Source organism: Onychomys torridus, chromosome 17, assembly GCF_903995425.1.
Source record: "Onychomys torridus chromosome 17, mOncTor1.1, whole genome shotgun sequence".
Taxonomy (NCBI): domain Eukaryota; kingdom Metazoa; phylum Chordata; class Mammalia; order Rodentia; family Cricetidae; genus Onychomys; species Onychomys torridus.
In genome coordinates this window covers 41,374,868-41,395,678 of record NC_050459.1, presented here as the reverse complement: position 1 = coordinate 41,395,678, position 20,811 = coordinate 41,374,868, and the positions used below count along the sequence as shown (strand labels likewise).

Sequence of the window (20,811 nt, the reverse complement as noted above, 5' to 3'; positions counted from 1 at the left end):
GAGCCGGGCGAGTTTCTGTGCCCTCGCTGTGGGTCGGGACTTCTTCCCAGGACAGCATGCCCCACCCTTTCCTCTCGAAAGTCTTGTGGTTTCCCTAGAAGACCGGAGGGGAGAGAGAGAGAGAGAGGTGGAGGAGAGGTTGCAGACTTTTTTTGTGGTTTCTTTTTGCCGTCTTTCTCGTCCCGAAACTCTTTAAAAAAGAAAAACATCCCTAAAGGGTCTAGTCTGGCCGACAAGTCGGGGTGCTGGAGAGGAAGGCGGGAGCAGAGCCGTGCATTCCTTCGCCCTCCCGCCTCCCCAACCTGGTCTCTCGCCGCTCCTTCCCCCTCCTCCGCTCGGGGTGCGTGTGTGTGTGTGTGTGCACGTGTGTGTGAGTGTGCGTGTTGATCACGCAGGCACCCCCCCCCCACCCACACACACCCTACACCCTCACTCTCCCCCGCCCCCCGCCCCGCCCGGCAGCTGCAGGGTTAAGCTCAGGAATGTGGCGGCCAGGAATGTGCATGCAGATGAGGCGAGCGCGGGGGCGGGGCCGGGGGCGGAGCGCATGCTAATGACACGCAAATGAGGAGGCCAGCCGCCGCCGGGCCGTTGCTCGGCGGAGCTTCCCGGATCCGAGCCCAGACGGCGTCGGCCGGGGCAGCCTGGGCGCCGCGACCCTCGGCGGCCGCAGGGGGACGGGGAGGAGGAGGAGGAGGAAGAGGCGGAGGCAGCGGCGGCCAGGAGGAGGAGGAGGAGGAGGAGGAGGAGAGCTCGCTCGCCTGTTCCGACGCAGACATGGTGGACTGATCCCCGGCTGGGCTGAGAGCAGGGATTCCCGAGGCTTTCCCCGCCCCACCGCCCCGCGCGTGGCCCGCGCCCCGCGCCCCGCGCCCCGCACGCCCCTCCGCCGGTGCCCGCGTGCCCGCCGCGTCCCCGCGCCCGGTCCCTATGGAGGCGCCGCTCGCCGGCGAGGCCGCCGACCATGCCTAGGAGAGCCGGGAGCGGGCAGCTGCCGCTACCCCGGGGCTGGGAGGAGGCCAGGGACTACGACGGCAAGGTCTTCTACATCGATCACAACACCAGGAGGACCAGCTGGATCGACCCCCGGGACAGGTGGGAAGCCGGGGGTGGGGGGGCCCTCCCGGCTAGCCCCCGGGGTGGGGTGGGGTGGAGTGGAGGGGGGGGACCCGCCTCGGAAGTGTGGCGGCGGCGGCTGTTGTCCGGGAGACCTGGCGGGCGCGGGGGGCGCGGGGGGCGTGGGGCGTCGCCGGCTTTGCACCCCTTGAGGTCTCGAGGGTCAGGCGCGGGACCGCCGGCCTAGGCGCGGCTCTGTCTGTCTGCCCGCCGGGCGCCCCCTTCTTGGGCCCCGTTGCCCACTGCCTTCCCCACGCCCCTCCAGGACTTTTGGAGACACTCCCTGCCCCCAAGGGAAGGGCTGGATTGGTGCTCTGGGCTGGCACCCCCAAGTCCAGTTAGCCGGCTCAGGGTAAGGGATACTTGAGTCCTCTCTTTGGACCTCCCGTGCTGCTTTAAAGTTGGTCAGATGGAGGCAGAAGGCACCTTTCGACCTCGGCAAGGCACTCTTGGGCTTGGGGCCTCCCGGAGGCCTAAGTGCACGGTGAGCCAACTAGCCATCTGGGCCACCTGTGGCATCTCTCCAGCCATCCTTGGCTCCTGAGCTTTGACATACCCCCCAGCCATGCCCTAGGTCCCCCGAACATGGAGAGGGGTCCCAGCCCTGGCTGGACCTTCGTAGCTTTGCCCCTCGGATTTTAAAAACACTTCCTCACCTGGTCAGATTTTCTTGTTGAAGTGGGGTGATCACAAGGACTGAACCTCGGCTACGGGAAGCCCAGACCCGAGCTTAGCCCGACTTTGCACAGGTCTCTCGATGGAGATCTGAAGCAGCAAGCAGACAGACATCGAAAGACGTTCAGGAGTTGACGTTTTGTGGAGTGCTCCCAAATGTTTTGTCTCCCAACTTCCTTTTGACTCTTAGGAAGAACATTTCTTAGGATTGAAGTTGTTAGAGGACTACTTGGAGGGCGTGTTGTGTTGTCACACATCTGTATAAACTCTGCACGTGGGAGGTGAAAGGAGAAGGGAGATCCCGAGTTCAAGACCAGTCTGGGTTGTGGGAGACCGTCTCAAAAAAAAAAAAGAAGAAAAACAGAATACTAAGGAACACTTTTACCTGTAAATTTGGAAACTGACCATTAAGGAGCTATTCCTTTCTGTCTTGTTTTATATTTCTAGACTGCCTCATACTGTATGTAGCTCAGGCTGACTGGCTTGGAACTTATTATGTAGCACAGGCTGGTCCCAAGCTCGCAGCAATCCCCCTGCCTCAGCCTCCACAATACAAGAATTACAGGTGCCAGCCACCATGCCGGATTAGTTCCATGTTGTAAATGTAATGTAGCCTCAGGGATGCCCCTATCATTGTAATTTCTAGAAGGTCTTGCTGGCTTTTTATGCAATGGGGTCTGAGGCAGTTCCAGCCTTTTTCAGGTGCTTTTCCTGTTAAACACCCCCGCCTCTTCCCCACCCCCTGTTTGAACCGGAAATACTTTTTTACTTGCTATTCCCAATCACTCTTTTTCTAGAACTATTGTATTTGAAAACTATTAGAGCAGTTATAAGAAAGTCCCAAGCAGCATACATTTATGGAACAATCCTTGTTAAATTATCCATGAAGATACGGGTTTAGATTTCCCTCCTGCTGAGGGAAGACACCTGTACCCAGGCCCCACCTCCCCACAGCCCCATGGGCCAGGTATGACAAGAGTCAGCCTTCACAGTCTCTCCAGGCACATCAGTTGTCATAAACTTCGTGCCCCAAGCCGGTTACTTACGCTGTTGCACTTTGAAACTATTTAACCGATAGTAAACGTCGGTGCCGATGGTGTGCACACAACAGCGGTTTGTGAGGCACCTGTATAAATATTTGACTGTTACAGTTGTGGGTCCGGCAGTCCTCCGCTCTCGGATACTCTGAGTCTCAGGCTAGCTGCGGCCAAAGCTGCAGCATATACATGCTTGCTCTTTCGAGGCTTAACACATCCTCTGCAGCCTCAGCTCACAAAGGTTTCATTACTTCATCTCCCTTGCCCACCAGAGAGGATTATAAGAATACGCTGGGTGAGGCAAATGGGAAGCGGAGTTTTAGGACTTGGCTTCTCCGTATCACTGCTTCTTACACAAGCCAGACGTGCCTTTTCCTTTAAACTGGAATGGATTGTCAGTGACTGGGAATGCATTTTTTTTCCCGGAAAGTGGGAACCGAGAACTATATTGGGGGCAGACAGTTTTGACTAAGTTGAATTGTTTTTCCCATTTTCCTTGCAGCTGTTAGGTCTTTAAATACTTGGAGATAGACATTTGAATTGCTGGAAATATTTCTGAATTTTGGTATGAGAACTTTAAAAGATACCCCGTGAAATCAGCCACTGTGACATGTTTTCTTTTCGTGCAACTAAGCAACAGCATGTCTTCCGACATAGTGTTAGAGAAGATAGCTGGAGTAACCACTCACTCTTGTAAATTTTGCTTCACAGCAAACCTATACCCAAGCCAGTAGGGAGTTCATGGATTCTTCTGCATGATCAGATTACAAATCCTGGAAGGAAAAAGAGAAAAATGGCTTTCGATACTGTGAGTCCTCGGTGGTTTGGGATCTTAAAAGCCACTTAATTAAAGTGGCTGGAATGATTTCCCCGTTCGCTGTTGTTATTTTCATTCCGTTAGGAGTGAGGGTTTTGCTACTGATAGTTCTTCAGAATTCATCTGGTATTTTCTGGTTGGACAGAGAATTATGCTGAGTAAATGGGAGGAGGCCGGGGGATTTTACGGCAGCATACTTCCAGTACTCCAATCCAGGAGTACTGGAGCTAGAGCATGGGGACTGTGTTTTCAGGCACTGTAAGCTTTTGGAGCTAGGTCACATGATGCAGACTCTGCTGGGATGTATTGGACCTCTTACTGCTCTGTCATGTACTAAGTAGGGCTGAGTTTCTGCATCAACTCTAAAATGTGGATAATAGCACATCCTCATAGGGATGTTTTCTGGCTCATGGGTAGGACCCAGCCATACACTTTTTTTTTTCTTTCATTAAGAAAAGTGGCTGGACGGTGATGGCGGTGCACGCCTGTAATCCCAGCATTCGGGAGGCAGAGGCAGGTGGAGCTCTGTGAGTTCGAGGCCAGCCTGGTCTCCAAAGTGAGTTCCAGGACAGGCTCCAAAGCTACACAGAAAAACCCTGTCTCGAAAAACCAAAAAAAAAAAAAAAAGTGTATGTATGGGTGCGTTGTCTGTTCCATGAGTGTGTAGTGCCCTTGGAGGCCAGAAGAGAGCGTCAGGTTGCTGGTGATTGAGAGCTGTCCTGGGGATGCTGGGCATTGAACCCTGCCCTTAACTGCTGAGCCATCTCCAGCCCTCTGTTAACACTTGAACTCAGAGACTGGGCTGTAGTTCTTGGAAACCCTGATAACAGTACAGACCACATCACATTTACTAGGCTCTGTGAAGGGGATCTCATTCGATTCATCCATCCGTTCTCTGAGGTTTTCTTACGTCACAATGATAGATGAGGAACCAGAACCAGAGAAGTGTGGAGTCAGGATCTGGTACTCGACAAGGTGGCTCTCTAGAGCAGTGGTTCTCAGCCTTCCTAATGCTGTGACAGTTTCTCATGTGGTGGTGACACCCAACCACAACACTGTTTTCCTTGCTACCTCATAACTTTAAATTTGCTACTGTTATGAATCTTACTGTAAACACCAGTGTTTTTAGGTGGTCTTAGGTGACCCCTGTGAAAGGGTCCTTCAACCTCGCAAAGGGGTCAAGACCCACAGGTTGGGAACCACTGCTCTAGAGACCGTGCCTGGTTCCTTGGCTTCATGGAGGCTTTGCTTCCTGAGGGTGTTATTTTGTGGGTTCTCTCTCCCATTCCTCTCTTATTTTGCTCACCATGAACACTCTTTGACCACACCAATTGGTATTTTTTTTTTAAGATTTATTTATTTTTTATGCATACAGAAGAGGGCGCCAGATCTCATTACAGATGGTTGTGAGCCACCATGTGGGTGCTGGGAATTGAACTCAGGACCTCTGGGAGAGCGGTCGGTGCTCTTAACCTCTGAGCCATCTCTCCAGCCCACCAATTGGTATTTATGGTGGACCATAGATCATGGCCAAATGGGCTGGTGTTTTAGAACACTGCATTCAACACGTAAGAAGTGATGGGAAGGATTCATTGCTTCTTGAGTAAGAGGGCTGAATGAGCAGGCATTATGGTTTTGCATACTTCTCATCCTTGTGCTGGATGCTAGCCAGAGGTGCAATAAGTTTTGTCGGGTGAAGCTTACAGGTTGCCACACAAAGCAGTTTTATGTTAAGACTGATGGACCCTACTCTGTCGCTTATGACCAAGGTCAGATACAGAGCGACTTGTAGCTTTGAAGTGAAAAGAGACTTGTGTGGTGGTGTGTGAATGAGGGAGGAAGAAGCGGTCACTGAGCGCACCATTGATGGCAGAGCAGACTGTCTTTGCACTCAGTCAGCACACAATTAGGATCCCAGGAACTCTCTGGCTCTCCTTTGCTTTCAAATCAGACCAAGCAAATGGAGCAACCCACTGCGAACATGTGAATTTCTGAAGTCTTAATTCCATATTACTGCCTTGTGTGTCCTTTGTGTGTGGTAGATGTGAACTGAATGTTGGTTAGGTCAATTAATTGAAGGCTAAAAATCAATGAAAGAGTGTAATTTGAGCCTCTCTCCTATTTTAGTTTCTTAGTGGGCTTTCAAAAAAAAATTATAGCCTGAGCTACCAACAACCGGAAACAATCAATTTTCCAGTTGGATTAGAAATAATGAGAGAAGTGAGCTGCTACATTTTGAAGAATAATGTACATATACGTGAGTTACTTATAAGAGCAGAAAACCCACTGTCAGCTCCGTAGTCTTAATTGTACTGCTCTGGTCATAGTTGCTGGATAGTGTCCCATCCCAGCAGGCTCAGCATCTGGGTGCCAAGTGAGAGTTAGCTGAGTGGTAATGGGTTTTGAAGTTGTGGAAGGGGTCGCAAAGAGTTTGGATTTTAGTCACTCGAGGAAGCGTTAAACCAAGCTACAAGGTCTCCCAAGAACCCCCATAGAAATATTTCTGGTTGTCAGCACAGTTTGCTATGATGCTGGCCAGAGCGAGCCATACTTGCTTGGAATATTTGAATGACCCAGGTTTCTTCTGTGATTTTAATGGTCTGCAGTATGCAGTTTAATTTCACTGTAAGCTTCAGGACAATAGTTGGTTTTTCTAGAAAGACTGGTATTTATAAACACGCTATTTGTTTGGAGCTGCAAATTGCTAAGTTGTCAGCTCCAGTCAGCCACTGTGACATGTGGTCTCCAAGCAAGTGCTATTTAAATGTAATGAGAGGAAGCCTGGTACATTGGGAAGTGTGGAAGCTGCCTGCAGGCCCTGCTGTGCCTTGTAAATGGGACTTACTTCCCTTTCTTGGTAAAAATCCTGTAGAAAAGGAGGCTTTCTCAGGGTAGGGGTGGGACCAGCTTCACGTTGCTGATGTGGGAGTTGGTGATACTGTGGATCACCTCATATGTTGGCTTGAAACCAATGGCAGTCCTGGGAGCCTGGTTTGCTCTACAGGCCTGAAGTAGAGATTATTTTTATCATATGCAGGTATGCTAAAGGTTTAGTTTGGTAAGTTACCAAATACTAGACACCTGGAAGATTTATTTTTTTATCATTGGTATTACCACTACTACTGATGTATTTATTTTGGAGACAGTCTCTAGCCTAGGTTGGCATTCAACTTTCTGTGTAGTTCGGGATGACCTTCAATCTCTCTGATCCTCCTGCTTCCACTTCCAAGTCTGAAGAAGAAAGAAGGAAAAGAAAGAGGAGGAGGAGGAGGAGGAGAAGAGGAAGATCAATGATGACGATTTGTGTGTATATGTGGGTGTGATGTGTGTTTGTATGTGTGTGTTTAGTTGTGTGAGTGCACTTTGTGTGTGTGTGTGTATGTGTGTGTGTGTGTGTGTGTGTGTGTGTGTGTGAAGGACTAACATTAATGTGGAATATCTTCCCTCTATTACTTTTCATCTTATATACTGAGGTGGGGCCTCTCACTGAACCCAGAATTCAGCAATTCCAGGTAGTCTAGCTAGCTAGCCAGAAACTCTTGGGAATCCTGAAGAAGGAGGCTGTAATGCCAGTGAAGGAATGAACTTGCCAGGAAGAGTGAGGGTGAGCAGGCCAAGAGCAGGCATGTCCTTCTTCCCTGTCCTGTATATGGGCTGCCACCAAAAGGTGTGGGCCCAGATTTAAGGGGGAACTTTCCACTTGAAAAGACCTGGTTTAGGGTGGGTCTCCCCGTCTCAAATGATTCAGTCAAGAAAAATCCTTCACTGGTGTACCCGGGCTGCCTTGGGTTTTAGTTAATTCCAGATGTAATCAAGTTGACGACCAAGAATAGCCACTATATACCCTGTTTCCGGGTGGTCTTCCAGTCTACCTGCTTTCATGTGGGTTCTGGAAATCCAATCTCTGTTCCTCACATTTGCACAGCAAGTGCTTCTTACCCTCACAGCTCTCCCAAGCCCCTTTCTAATTTCAAAGATTTTAAATTGTAATTTGTGACCACACACACACACACACACACACACACACACACACACACACACGCACAGTCTTGGATACCACAGCCTCAGTGTGGAGGTCAGAGGACAAGGTTTGTGAGTCGGCTCTCTTCTTCCATTGTGGGAGCGGACTGTGGTCATCAGGCGTGATTCTCTGGCCGTCTCATTGGTCCATTGAATTTTCTCTGTGGGACAGAGCCTCTCTCTGTTAGCTCACGGCTGCTCTGACCCCTTGATTCTGCTATTTCACCTTTCCTAATGCCGAGAGCGCAGGTCCGTACCACCTTGCCTGGCCTTAGAAAACTTGTAAAAAGAATCGAACATAGGAATATGAGAAAAACATCCAACAACAACAACAAAAATACCAAAATTTAAAGGCACAATAGCAATTCATTGTAGGAGGTATAAATATAGTATTATGTCTTGATACATGGAAATAAGTGTGTGTGAGATGCATGTGTATTTTTGTAGATATGCATGAGTGTGTGTGTGTGTGTGTGTGTGTGTGTGTGTGTGTGTGTGTATGTAGGCTAGAGGGCAACTCTGGCTGTCATCCCAGAAACACCATCTACCTCCTGTCCTGTGAGGCAGAGTCTCTCAGTTGGCCTGAAGCTCAGCAGTTAGGCTAGATGGACTGGGCTCTGAGTCCCAGGGCTCCTGCTGTCTCTGCTTCTTTAGGGCTGAGATTATATGTGTATGACACAAAATATAGCATTTTACCTGGTGTGCTGGGTAGATTTGTCAGTCATCTGAGAGCAGGGAACCTCAATTAAGAAAAACTTCTCCATGAGATGGGACTGTAGGCAAGCCTGTAGGTAATTTTCTTAATTAGTAATTGATGGGGGAGGGCCCAGCCTGTTGTGGGTGGTGCCATGCCTGGGCTGGTGGTCCTGGGTGTTATAAGAAAATAGGCTGAGCAAACCATGGGGAGCAAGTTCATAAGCAGCACCCCTCTGTGGCAGAAAAATTGTCAGATCAGACATTCCTGTATGTCAATAAAGCAACCTTGAATCTAGGTCGGGGTTAGGGATTGGCTGATTGGGATTAGCCATACAGTTCTTGGAGGACTTTGCAGGGCAGCTAGAGAGGACAGGAAGGGACTCAAGAGGAGTTGGGCAGGGGGCAGTTTCTGGCACTGGAGGTTCCGAAGAATGTGGAGAGAGGGTCTGCCAATTGCTTTGCTTTCCTTGGATTCTTCAGGTCTTTATTTCAATTTCTGATTCCCGGGTTTTTGTTATACTAGAATAAATTAGGAAATAATTTCATCAAGCAGATACACTCCTCCACGGCCTCTGCATCAGCTCCTGCCTCAAGGTTCCTGCCCTGCTTGAGTTCCTGTCCTGACTTCCTTCAATGTGATGTGGAAGTGAAAGCTGAATGAATCCTTTCCTCCCCTAGTTTCTTTGGTCATGGTGTTTCCTCACAGCAGCAGTAACCCTAACCAAGACACATGGGTTTTGACCATTGAACTCAGGATCTCTTGCTTGCAATGCAAGTGAAGTACCGACTGAGCTAGTCTTTAAAATATTAATATAAATATATTTATATAAAATATAATATAAAAATATTAACTTTTCTATGGAAGATTGGTATTATTTATACCAATCACAATCTGGTGATGATGATCAAACAGAAAATAGTCCCATGAATTAACCCTGCTATACAGAGGGCTGCAACTTTTATAGTCAAGGGTGTCCCCAAATATACTGTATTTATTTTTGTTTTGTGAGTAGCTTTTCATGTATTGTTAGCCTTGCTTTTAGTACATAACTCATAGTTCCAAAAGTGTATTAGTGAGAATATTTGGAGGTTGGAGAGATGGCTGAGAGGCCAAGAGCACTGGCTAATCTTCCAGAGGACCTGGGTTCAAGTCCTGGCACTCACACGGTGGTTCATAACTGTCTGTAATGCCTGTCCTAGGGGATCTGATGCCCCCTTCCAGCCGTTGAGGGCACTGTATGCATGTGGTACCCAGGTTGTAGTCAAAACACACACACACACATTTAAAAAAAAAAGTGGGAATTTTTGGAACTAGAACTACCTGGGCTGTTATAGGTTAGCAAAATTAAGCTTTGGGGACTGGTTCTTCACCCCATAGCCTATGAGGAGTTACGGAAGTCTAGTCCTCACTGCTTCTGTGTGTGCAGAGGCTTTCCTTTGTGTGTCCTGGCCTGTGTTGGTTAACAGTTCTGAATGTGAGCATCGGTAGCAAATGCTGAGCTGCAGAAACTCGTGTCGTAAATTCCATATTGAAATTCTGCCTAGCTAATAGACCATTTTATTGATGTTTCTCTGTTATATAAGAAGGCCGTTTTATTAAGTGGCAGTGATCCTCAATAAAATTTGAAACATTGGTAGGCAACTTTTACTGCAGAAGATTTGAAGGACACGCAGTTTCATTTAGTGTAAAACTTTAATCCCTCCATTTCCTTTGCAGGTGGTAGTCAGTAGAGATAAGAGTTCAGGTTTTTTCTCCTTTGAAATTGGGAGGAGAATGGTTGTGTGGAATCTCTGTTGTCACTGGCCACGGTGAGGTTTTGGGTGGTCAGTAATCCTGTCCCACACTGCATATTTTTCTTTTTCCCTATTATCAGGAAATTTGAATTTGATTGAAGCGGTTCTTATATTACTTTCCTCTCTGCTTCCCTTCATTTCTGCTGAGTGGTGGAATTTATGACATTTCTCTTAAGGCAGTAAAAATGTGAACTGGTATTTGACTTGGCAGAATGTCTAGTGTCCTGGTTTGCTATAGATACCCAGAACCAATGTGGGTGTCTGACTCAGGCCTGTCTTCCCTCTAACAGTATGCCTGTAGGATGTGTGCATTCTTGATGTGTTTCCTAATGTCTCATATGCAAGGAGCACACCTGCATGTCTGCATCACTAATGATTTCATAAAGTCCATTCATGTCCCCGGAGGATAGAGACCTGCTTTGTATGGGTACCACCCCTTTTTGCTCCTCCGAAGGTTACCCGTCCCCACTGGGCATAGCACTGCAGAGCTCTGTATCCATAACAACGAGATAGAAGCATTTCGAGGACCTTTGCCAAGATTTTCCAAGATGCAACCATTTGCCCCTGGGTGGTTTATTTGGCACAACCCCATAGTCATTGACTCACACATTCACACATTCGTCAAACATGCATTGAGATCACTATGCAGACACAGAGATCCTGGAACGCAGCAGAATAAGTAAGGTCTGACTTTCATAGATTTTCATATTCTGGTTTGGGGAGGGCAAAGGAATTATGATGGCCTTGGCAGTGGTGGAGTCACAGTGGTGTCATTAGAAGCTGCTTTGAGCTGGGAGGGCCTTCGTTTTTGAGAATCTACAGTTAAGATCTTTCATCCACTTGGAGATCTTGGGGGAGAGTAAATGGTGCCTGCCTAAGAAAAGGCCACGGAACCACACAGTTTAAGTGTGCCCTAGACCTGTGTGCAGATAGAGAGCATTTCCTTCAGTTTAGAAGGTCCTATTGGGCTGCCTTCTTTCAAACAGATGTAGTGGTTTAAGAAGCTGAGCTGAAAGACTGAGACCAAGGGAGAAGGGATCTGACCATTGCCGTCTTGTAGAACATCACACGTCAAGCTTTTTGGGAGTCCTTGAAAGGCGGAGAGTTTCAGTTGGGCATGGAGAGTGCTGTGATCCCGCTTCTCGGGAGGCAGGAACAGGGATGTGAGTCTGAGGCCAGCCTGAGCTACAGGTAGGTTAGTGGTAGAGCTCTTGCCTAGCTTGTACAAGGCCTTGGGGTTCAATCCCCAGTAAGGGAAAGACATTGAAATGGAGGTATGATGAGACCCCCTGTTTTATATGTAAAGGTGACTCAGGGGGAAAAATCGCTGGCCTGATGACCAAGAATCCATATATCTGAATTTCTAATCCTAGCACTCCTACTGTGAGATGGGAGCTAGAGACAGGAGAAACAGGAGAGTCACTGCTGCATGAGGCAAGGCGGAAGGCGGGAAACAACTCCTGACCACCCCCTGATTCGTGGTGTGTGCGTGCCTGTGCGTACACACCAAACATGAAATAAGTACAAATAATTGAAAGAGTCCACTCCTCTCTGGAGAGGGGATCGTAGATGCTAGTTTGGTGAAGAACTGTTGGAGCTTGAATTAAAACTTTTGCAACAGGAAACAGTGACTGGATTGCTCTGTTTTTAGGTTAAAAGGCTTGAAGCTTTTCTGACTTACTGTTGGGCAAAGACCAAGAGGGGTGTGGTTGGCTGTACCGATTGCATTGGAAATCAGAGTTCTTTTTTGGACGTCTAGGTCTAAGGTGTTCAAAAATGATACCTAGTGGACATCTGGATGTAGATTCTGGACTGTTGCACAGAGAAACCCAGTCTCATAAAAACAAGACAAAACAAAAAGCAAGTTAACACACCCCCAGTTTAAGAACCGGAAGCTTACAAGGTTGAGCGTCTTGTCTTGAGAACACAAAGCTCTGAAGGGGAGACTTCAAGGCCACACTTTAGCCTCACGTTGTCTACAAGTACTTCTCGTACGGCCTTTGCCCTTCAGTCTGGGACTTGGGAGTCATAGCTGCTTTTGAGGACTTAGTCGAAATTGCATAGTTTGAAACGTCCTCCAATCTTAGCTCCACGTTATGTCGCAGGATCTCAACTGTTGGACTTGATTCTAGCTTCCGTAATGTGTACAGTGTTTACCACCTCCAGCTGAACACCAGCCTTCTCAGAGATTGTTCCCCAGTCTTCCCAGGGGAGTGGGTAGGTACCACTCAGTCAAATCATGCACAGCATCATTTATTTATGTCCCCACCCCAACCCCAGGACCCGTAGCAAGATACCCTGCGAAGATTAGTTGCACAATTTCAGCCTAATTTGGTTCCGTCACTTCTGCCTTATTCCAGTGTTTAGCTTCTCTCAGAGGCTGAGATCTGACACCTGTAAATCCTCTTTATCCCTGTCATCATCTGGTTCTAAAACCCCTTTGCCCTGGATCGTAGGTTCCTCCCGACTAGGCTCAGGAACCGCTCTCCGCCACCTGCACCCTCCAAGCTGTGCCCCCCCTAAACTGTCTTGGAGCAGCCCTGTTCCGGCAAAGCCAGAACTGCTTCCGGTTCTTCCTTCCCTGTGTAGCTCTTCCTTTTTTTAAAAATCAGTTTCAAACCTGATGTGATCTGTGTGAGCGAGCCTGGGTCCCACTCCAGAAGTGTGGATTACAGACCTTGAGTGGAATGCCTTTCTACCCTGTCCTGAATCTTGGGTGGGGTGGGGTAACACCAGTATATTGTTCATCTCAGCCATATTATAGTATGTATGCTATAAATGTCTTAGATTTGGATCCACAGTGGAGAGCAAGTGGCAGGAACTCAGGGTTTTTTTTGTTGTTGTTGTTTTTGTTTTAATGGTGTTTTTGCTTGATTTGCTTAGCTTGGCCCATGAACCTCACCTGGAAGGATCCATTTAGAAAGATGGTTATGCATTCCCTTTTCCTGTCCCAAACTGTACTTTTTTTGGTGTTTGTGGTTATTGAGCAACATACCATCTATCTGCTTCTATTTGGGCATCGAGTATTTCTGATACTTGTATTGTTTACTTCCGCAGAGAGCCAAGTTTGTAAACTCTAATTAAACGCTTAGATTATGCATGCAAAAAATCTTTTGTTGCTTGGTTGCTATGAGCAACCGTTGGAAAAGTTAACCTTCCCTTTCCAAAGGAGTTGTAGACAAACATGTGAATTTTAGCAGATTTTTACGAAGTCATCCTTCAGTGTCGAGAGTTTACCTATGACATAAACTGCTGCTGGACCATAATTATGGTGAAGGAAGAATGGATGTGAATATTGACAGAACATTCCTAAAACACTATTCAAATGAGTCGAGGCTGGGCCAGGTTGTGGCAGGGTAGCCAAGCATTGAGTATTTAACCACTTGTCAGACTGGATTTGCTGTTGTGCTCTAAGGAAGCCGTGCGCTGTGGTTTGCCTGGAAAGACCATGTGTGACTTACCTGAAATCTCTTGACTTCTTAAACAGTCATTTTCTCTCTTCCCATACAACACTGTCTCCTTTTCTCTCTTTCTCGGCTGTGGTTTTCCACGCTTCCACCATCTGGTCCAAATTTGACCGACTCTTTTCTGATGACTGCTTAGACTTGTTATTTGATTCTGTTGTGTGATTTTTTTTTTTTAAATTATATTTCTTTGTCCTTTTTACACTAACAGTGTTTACCTAAATTAGTGTCGGTAGTGAAGAACGCAGATTGCCCCATTTGGAGGAATGCTTTGAACCCTGCCTTTGAGCATGGGTAGGTAGGTATTCATGTATTCTCTCTTCAGAAGCCACTGGGAATTAGGCTGGACTGCCATTGTCAGGTTCACAGCAGTGAGGAATACCATTATAGTGGTAATGTGATGATTTCTCCCTGCTAGGATTCAGCACTCCCTGGAGAGGAGCACTTTACCCTCTCTCTCCCTGCATGCTGTCCTCCACCCTGAGAGCAAACCCTGAGCTGACAGTCTGAATCATTTGTGAGGGATTCTGGAAGGGCCAGCTGCCTGTCCATCTTCAGGGCTGCTGGCTCTCACTCTTGTTGCTCAATGGAACTGTAGACTGCCCATGTGTGTTCCAAGGATTTAGAAAATAAAGTCTTATTTTTAAGGTCAAATACTTAAATTACATTTTGCATATCTTAATAAGATGGTAGTTACTCCCACCCCCTTTGGTTTTTTGAGATAAGGTTTCTCTGTAGTTTTGGTGCCTGTCGTGGAACTAACTGTAGACCAGGCTGGCCTGGACCTCACAGAGATCTACCTGCCTCTGCCTCCCAAGTGCTGGGACTAAAGGTGTGTGCCACTATGCCCTGTCAAGGCTAATCTTAGTTGTCAATTCTAAAAGACTCTGGATTATGATTGACAATTCAGCAATCCACCCATTGATGCTTGTTGATGGGCTTTTAAAGAACATCTTGATTAGATCATTCTAAGTTAACCAGCAATTTGGAGATTAAAAAAACAAAACAGGAAAACTGGTTTTTCTTTTCTATACATTTCATTGACTGCTGATTTTTTTTTTTTTTTGAGCTGAGGATCGAACCCAGGACCTTGTGCTTGCTAGGCGAGCGCTCTACCACTGAGCTAAATCCCCAACCCCTATACATTTCATTGAAAAACTCCTGTATTCATGCTCATGAAATCATGGCATAAAGAATGACATATGAATTGGTAATGAAACAGATATTTAATTCTGAGATACAAAGATCTCCACTGTGGTTTCATTTGGGTTAAAACAAATGCATAAAGCCATGGCTTCCGACATCTGTAAACTAGTCATTTTGAACAAGGAATCTTTATTAATGGCTATTCTGGGAGGACATAGAGGCAGATTTCAGGAAGTTGAAGTTTATTTAATAGTTATAGAGGCCACTTGAAATGATTCTTTTTTTCATTTTTCTTTATTAAGAAATTTTCTACTCACTTTACATACCACCCACAGATCCCCCCTCCTCCCTCCTCTCTCCTCCCACCCTCCAGCCCTCCCTCCCTAGCCACCCCACATCCGCACATCCCCCAAATCGAGATCTCCCATGGGGAGTCAGCAGAGCCCGGCACACTGAGCCTAGGCAGGTCCAAGCCCCTCCCCTTGAAATAATTCTGTACATAAATGAATAGAACTGTGCCTTTACAAGAAAGAAGTTGTTTAAATATTTCAAGTTTGTATCTGAGTGCAAAAAAACGTTTAATATTATCTACTTTATTGTGCTTTTATCTGCATAATAATTGTCTGACCTCTTCTGGTGCAAGATAGACTTGAATATATAAAATACAGTAACATTTTTTTGTTGTTTTGTTTTGTTTTGTTTGTTTTTCGAGACAGGGTTTCTCTGTGCTGCTTTGGCACCTGTCCTGGAACTCACTCTTTAGACCAGGCTGGCCTCGAACTCACAAAGATCCGCCTGGCTCTGCTTCCCGAGTGCTGGGATTAAAGGTGTGCGCCACCACTGCCCGGCTACATTTGTTTTTTGAAGCATTGGAAATTGAACCAGGACCACCTGTGGCAGGCAAGGGTGCCTTGAGCTGCCCCACAGTTCCCAAATGAAGGTTTAAACAGTGAAGCTGTTGATGTGTTAATCTCTGTGTTGACTGTTGCTCTAATGCAGAGGTACAAAGTAGTCTGTGGGTGCAGGACTGGCAATGGAGAGAATGTCTTTCGTTTCTCTGTCTTTTAGTTCTGCTGGGTTAAAATAGCACCACTCAGTTCCCTGGTTTAGTTAAACATTAGTCCAAGTTAAGAAGTTTTATGCAGGTGAAGATCATCTAAACTGAAAATACCTTGTTGTTTTATTTTTTTTCCCCCAATGACTTGAAAATGCTGTGGAGTTCAAATTTTAGCGTTCATAACGGAGCCCGCTCACTCATGTACAGCATGCCTGTTTTCCCACTCTAATGGCAGCTGAAGAGGGACAAGAGAGCATGGCCCACAGAGGCTAAATTAGTCCTCTGGCTCTTTTCAAACAAGTTTAGGAAGCAGCCTAAAGAGGACAGGGCTTATTTGGCTCACGGTTTGTAGGGTTATAGTTTATCATCATGGGGGAAGCATGGCAGGAGTTCATGCTCTGTGTGTCCGTCCGTCCGTCCGTGTGTCCTCACATGACTTCCAACTAGGAAGCAGAGAGAGAGAGAGAGAGAGAGAGAGAGAGAGAGAACTAGAGGAACCAGAAGCGAACTCTTAAGCCTCAAGTTCAAACACAGTGGAGGACTTTTTAGAACCAAACTATTGCAGTGAAGCACCCCCCTCCACCTTTTTTTTTTCTTTTTGGTTTTTCAAGACAGGGTTTCTCTGTGTAGCTTTGGTGCCTGTCCTGGAACTCACTTTGTAGACCAGGCTGGCCTCGAACTCACAGAGATCCGCCTGGCTCTGCCTCCCGAGTGCTGGGATTAATGGTGTGTGCCACCACCGACCTGCTGCAGTGAAGCCCTTTTGAGATGCTGCTTCTCCTAATAAGCTGGCCCACCTCTAAGTAGTACATCCCACGGTGTGGCCTTGGCACCCATGTCAATCATTTGCTTCCTTGGAGGCTTTTTCTGGGCACCTGCTTTTTCTGCCCCGTCGGTCAGTGTGTCTGACTTCATGCATTAGCAAGTTCTCAGACCAGCTTTATCCCTGCCAATGGGAAAGCAGGTTTGTCTGGGTTAAGGACAGTGTATGCATGTTTTCTGTATCTGCTGGTAAGCTATAATTTAAGTGAAAGTGGGCATGGATTTTTTGTGTGTTTTCCTAGCGCCTTCACTTAAAGGCCAACTAGGAGTTGGTATATATAATGAGTGTAACCTCTATCATCTAACGTTTGCAATAGCTTTTCATTCATAGAAATGTAAACAGTTATCTTTAGTATTTTCTATGAGCCATGCATTTTCTAAGCTTTCACATGCACTTTTTTCATATAATTCTTTTAAATTGATATTTTTATTGTGTGTGTGTGTGCGTGCGTGCGTGCGTGCGTGCGTGCGTGCGTGCGTGTGTGTGTGTGTGTGTGTGTTCCACAGGTCGACCTCAGCTGTCTTCTTTACTTGCTCTCCACCTCAGTTTTGGAGACAGACAGCGTCTCTCACTGAACCTGGAGCTTGCTGATTGGTTAGGCTGGCTGGCCAGCGAGCTCTAGAGATCCTCCTGTCTCTGCCGTGCCGGGACCACAGGCACAGATTACTGCAACCACATTTTTATGTGGGTACTGGGGATTCGAACTCAGGCCCTCATGCTTGTGTGGCTAGCACTTGACTGAGGCACCTTCCTGCTTTTCTCACTTAATTCTTAGCACACTATCTGGAGGTGGATATGTTCCGCTGCCCTAGGGTTAGACTCCTAATTTCATTGCCTGTTGTATTCATTGAAAAAAAAAATTCTGTTGCTGCTCCGATGCCCTCTTCTTACCGTGGTACTCTCTTCAGGGCACGGGGAGATGCGCCCTTTCCCACCCCACTCCGGAGCGGAAGAGGCTCTGTTATTCCAGTGAGGAGGGGTTCTGCCCTCCACTCTCTTCCTGTAAATGAGTTTTAGTGTATTGCTTTTGAAAGGGCGATAACCTTACAGGTGCTACAATTCCAGTGAATACAGGTCTGCTGCTGCGACTCGGCCCTGGCTTCAGCGCGACTCCCCAGGGTTCCTGACTGTGGCCGTGGTCTCCCAGTGCAGCTGTGCTTTGGGGTAGTGGGACTGTTCAAAGGTTCGAGTCATGGGAGGTCGTTGGGTCAGGGGCACGCTGCCATCGGAAGGGAGTAAGGTAATTCTTTTGGGACCTGGTGGTTCTTACCAGACCCAGTGGCTGCAGAAGCGGGAGCTCAGGGCCTGTCTTTGGTGGCTTCCTGGCCCTTCCTCTCGCCCAGGCTCCTGCCATTGTGATTCTGTTCCCATGAGGTCCTCACTAGGGCCCCGCTGATGATGATGGCCTTGAACTTCCGAACCCCCGTAGTGTCTAAACCACTTTCCTGTGTAAAGTTTCCCAGGCTCACATATTTCATTAAAGTGATAAGAATTGTACTAATTGATATATTCAGTGACAAGACATTTCCATTGCTCCTGGAACCCCATTCCTCTCCCAAAGGAGCCGCCTATGGTCGCTTTCTTATGTGTTCTTCCAAAGGTAATTTCTGCATATACAGATCACATGTAAGTTACATGTATGTGTGTATGTGCATGCTTCTACATGCAACTTACTGTAAAAGGGTTTTTTTTAAACACAACTATACATCATTATTTTACACTTGACCTTTCTTCTCCTGGTAGATCATGGAGATTATATGATCACTTTGTATATAGGTTTGCCTATAATGTTCTCATTTTATGAGTGTACTGAACTTAAAAAAAAAAAACCACTATGAACATGTAAGTTTCCTCTTTTTTGCATTCATCTATTTATTTTGTAGCACGGCGGATTGAACTCAGGGCTTTATACGTGCTAGGCAAGTGCTCGGCAGCGTCCCCTGACCTAAGGACCTCCCAGGACATGAGCTTTTGAACAGTCCCAGTCCTTCAAAGCACAGCCACACTGGGAGACCACGGCCACAGTCGGGAACCCTGGGGAGTCGCGCTGAAGCCAGGGCCGAGTCGAAGCCAGGGCCGAGTCGAAGCCAGGGCCGAGTCGAAGCCAGGGCCGAGTCGAAGCCAGGGCCGAGTCGAAGCCAGGGCCGAGTCGCTGCAGCAGACCTGTGTTCACTGGAATTGTAGCACCTGTAAGGTTATCGCCCTTTCAAAAGTAACAGAGGGACGGAAGCTGTGTCTCCAGCCTCCAGCCTTTATTCTTCTGTTCTAAAGAGGGCGTCGTTGACACTGCCACGTGTCTCTGAACTGCAGATCGGGTCTAGGCTTGGAAAGGCTGCCCAAAGATATGTGCATTTTAAGCACATAAGATTGATATATTTCTTGCTGGCAGTTGCTTTTTCCATGGAAGTCGTATCAATTTCTAATCCTAGAAACCTGTGAATTAGTGCTCGTTCCCTACACGTCCGTGTTTGGGAAGATTTGATGTTTGTGATGGATGTGAGAAACACAACCAATATTACAGTGAAATACCAGTTTTCATGAGTGAGGTTGAACTTTCCCCTCACTTGTTAAAAACCATTTATTGAGAAACAGAGGAGGCAGGAACAGGTCAAGAAACAGCTGGGTGGGTACCCGGGGTGGGATTGCCACCATCCAGCTGTTAGCGCAGGTCCTGGACTCTGCAGCAGAAGGGTGGGTGGGCCACCTCTGGTGTGACGCTGGGGGAGACAGGCTGAGGCTGAGGTGGCCTCCTTGAACTGTAGGATCGAGCTGGTTAAAGAGGAGCTGATTCTGTTCCAGGGCGCCTTGCCCCTGTCCTGGAAAGCTGGAGGGAGTGGGAAAAGCTACATCTGCCAGTGAGGCATGAAGGTCACCCGGCCCTAAAAGACGCGGCTGAGGGCCGGGCAGCGGTGGCGCACACCTTTAACCCCAGCACTCAGGAGGCAGAGCCAGGTGGATCTCGGGTGAGTTCGAGGCCAGCCTGGGCTACAGAGTGAGATCCAGGACAGGCTCTAAAGCTACCCAGAGAAACCCTGTCTCGAAATAAACAAACAAACAAAACAAAACAAAACAAGATTCGGGATGAGCTCCAGGAAGCTGAACTCGGAGCAGCTGAGCTCAGTGCAGAAAAGGTGACTTGAAAGTTAGTCGTTAGGGTTGTTGAAGGAGGCTTGGACCCCTGGAAAGAGTGAGGTAAGCTGGCAGACCTGCTGTGGGCCAGCTGGATGAGCGGATCACACTGCTGGACAGGACCGTCTGGGCACTGCTGGAGAGGAGGATCCCCCAAAGGAAGACAAGTAGGAGGAAAAGGTAAAGATTCTGACTGACGGACTCAAGGAGGCAGAGACCCCTACAGAGCTGGCCGAGGGTGTGGCGGCCACACTGGAAAAGATGACTGATGGTTTGGAAGATAGGCACGGAAGAAGAGCGCACCCCCCCTCCCACCCCCCGTTTTAGGAAGGATGCTGAGCTAGGCTCTGCTTTCCCTCCATCTGACCAGGATCTCTGAGGCCAGACTGCTGGAACTGACGTTGGAACTGAGTTGATCTCTAACTTGGGTCTCTCCTTTACCCCACTACCCTCCACCCCTCCTGTCTTTCTGACCAGCCTATCTCTGCCTCTTTTTCAAGAACCCACTGGGCTGGAGGCTGAGCACATTTGGGAACCGCACTCAAGAGACTGTGAGCAGCATGTCAAGTGTCTGTAAAAGCATGTTGTGATGTCCATGGCTTGTAATTACTGTAGTAGCTCTGTTTGCAGGAGACCCCATGTAATTGCATGGCTCTTGGAAACAGCAATCTGCTTCCTTCGGGAAGGTGGCTTTTTATGCCAAGTGCCTTCTGCATACTGGAGGACACTCAGGCTATGGAGCCGCTTTGCTGAGTTCCAGATAGAGCCCAGACAAAGACTTCGCCAAGGGAAACCTCTTTAAACTGTTCCCAGGTACCAGTCAAACCTGAAGGAGAGTCTAAGAGGAGTTAACCTCCCCCAGAAGAGTAATAAAATAAAATACTGCACTGTGAAGGTTTTTAGCTGTATGTATCTTTAAACAACTTTACCTTTTGATTGATTAATTAAATGGGGAGGGACGTGTAAAAAGTGTTGTCCAAAAAGGTCTCTAATTCTTCATGTCTCCAAACCTAAAAGTAAATGGCAGAATATCATTA

At 47.5% G+C, this 20,811-nt stretch overlaps 1 protein-coding gene across 1 annotated transcript in view; it reads left to right on the top strand.

Annotated features, from left to right (window-relative positions):
- Positions 1 to 887: 887 nt before the first annotated feature.
- Positions 888 to 20,811, top strand: part of Wwc2 (WW and C2 domain containing 2) — a 177,945-nt gene continuing 158,021 nt past the window's right edge. Inside the window, exon 1 of the mRNA XM_036166553.1 lies at positions 888 to 1,095. Within this exon, the coding sequence (XP_036022446.1) occupies positions 965 to 1,095 (131 nt within the window). The 5' untranslated portion in view covers positions 888 to 964. The remainder of the gene's footprint in view (positions 1,096 to 20,811) is intronic.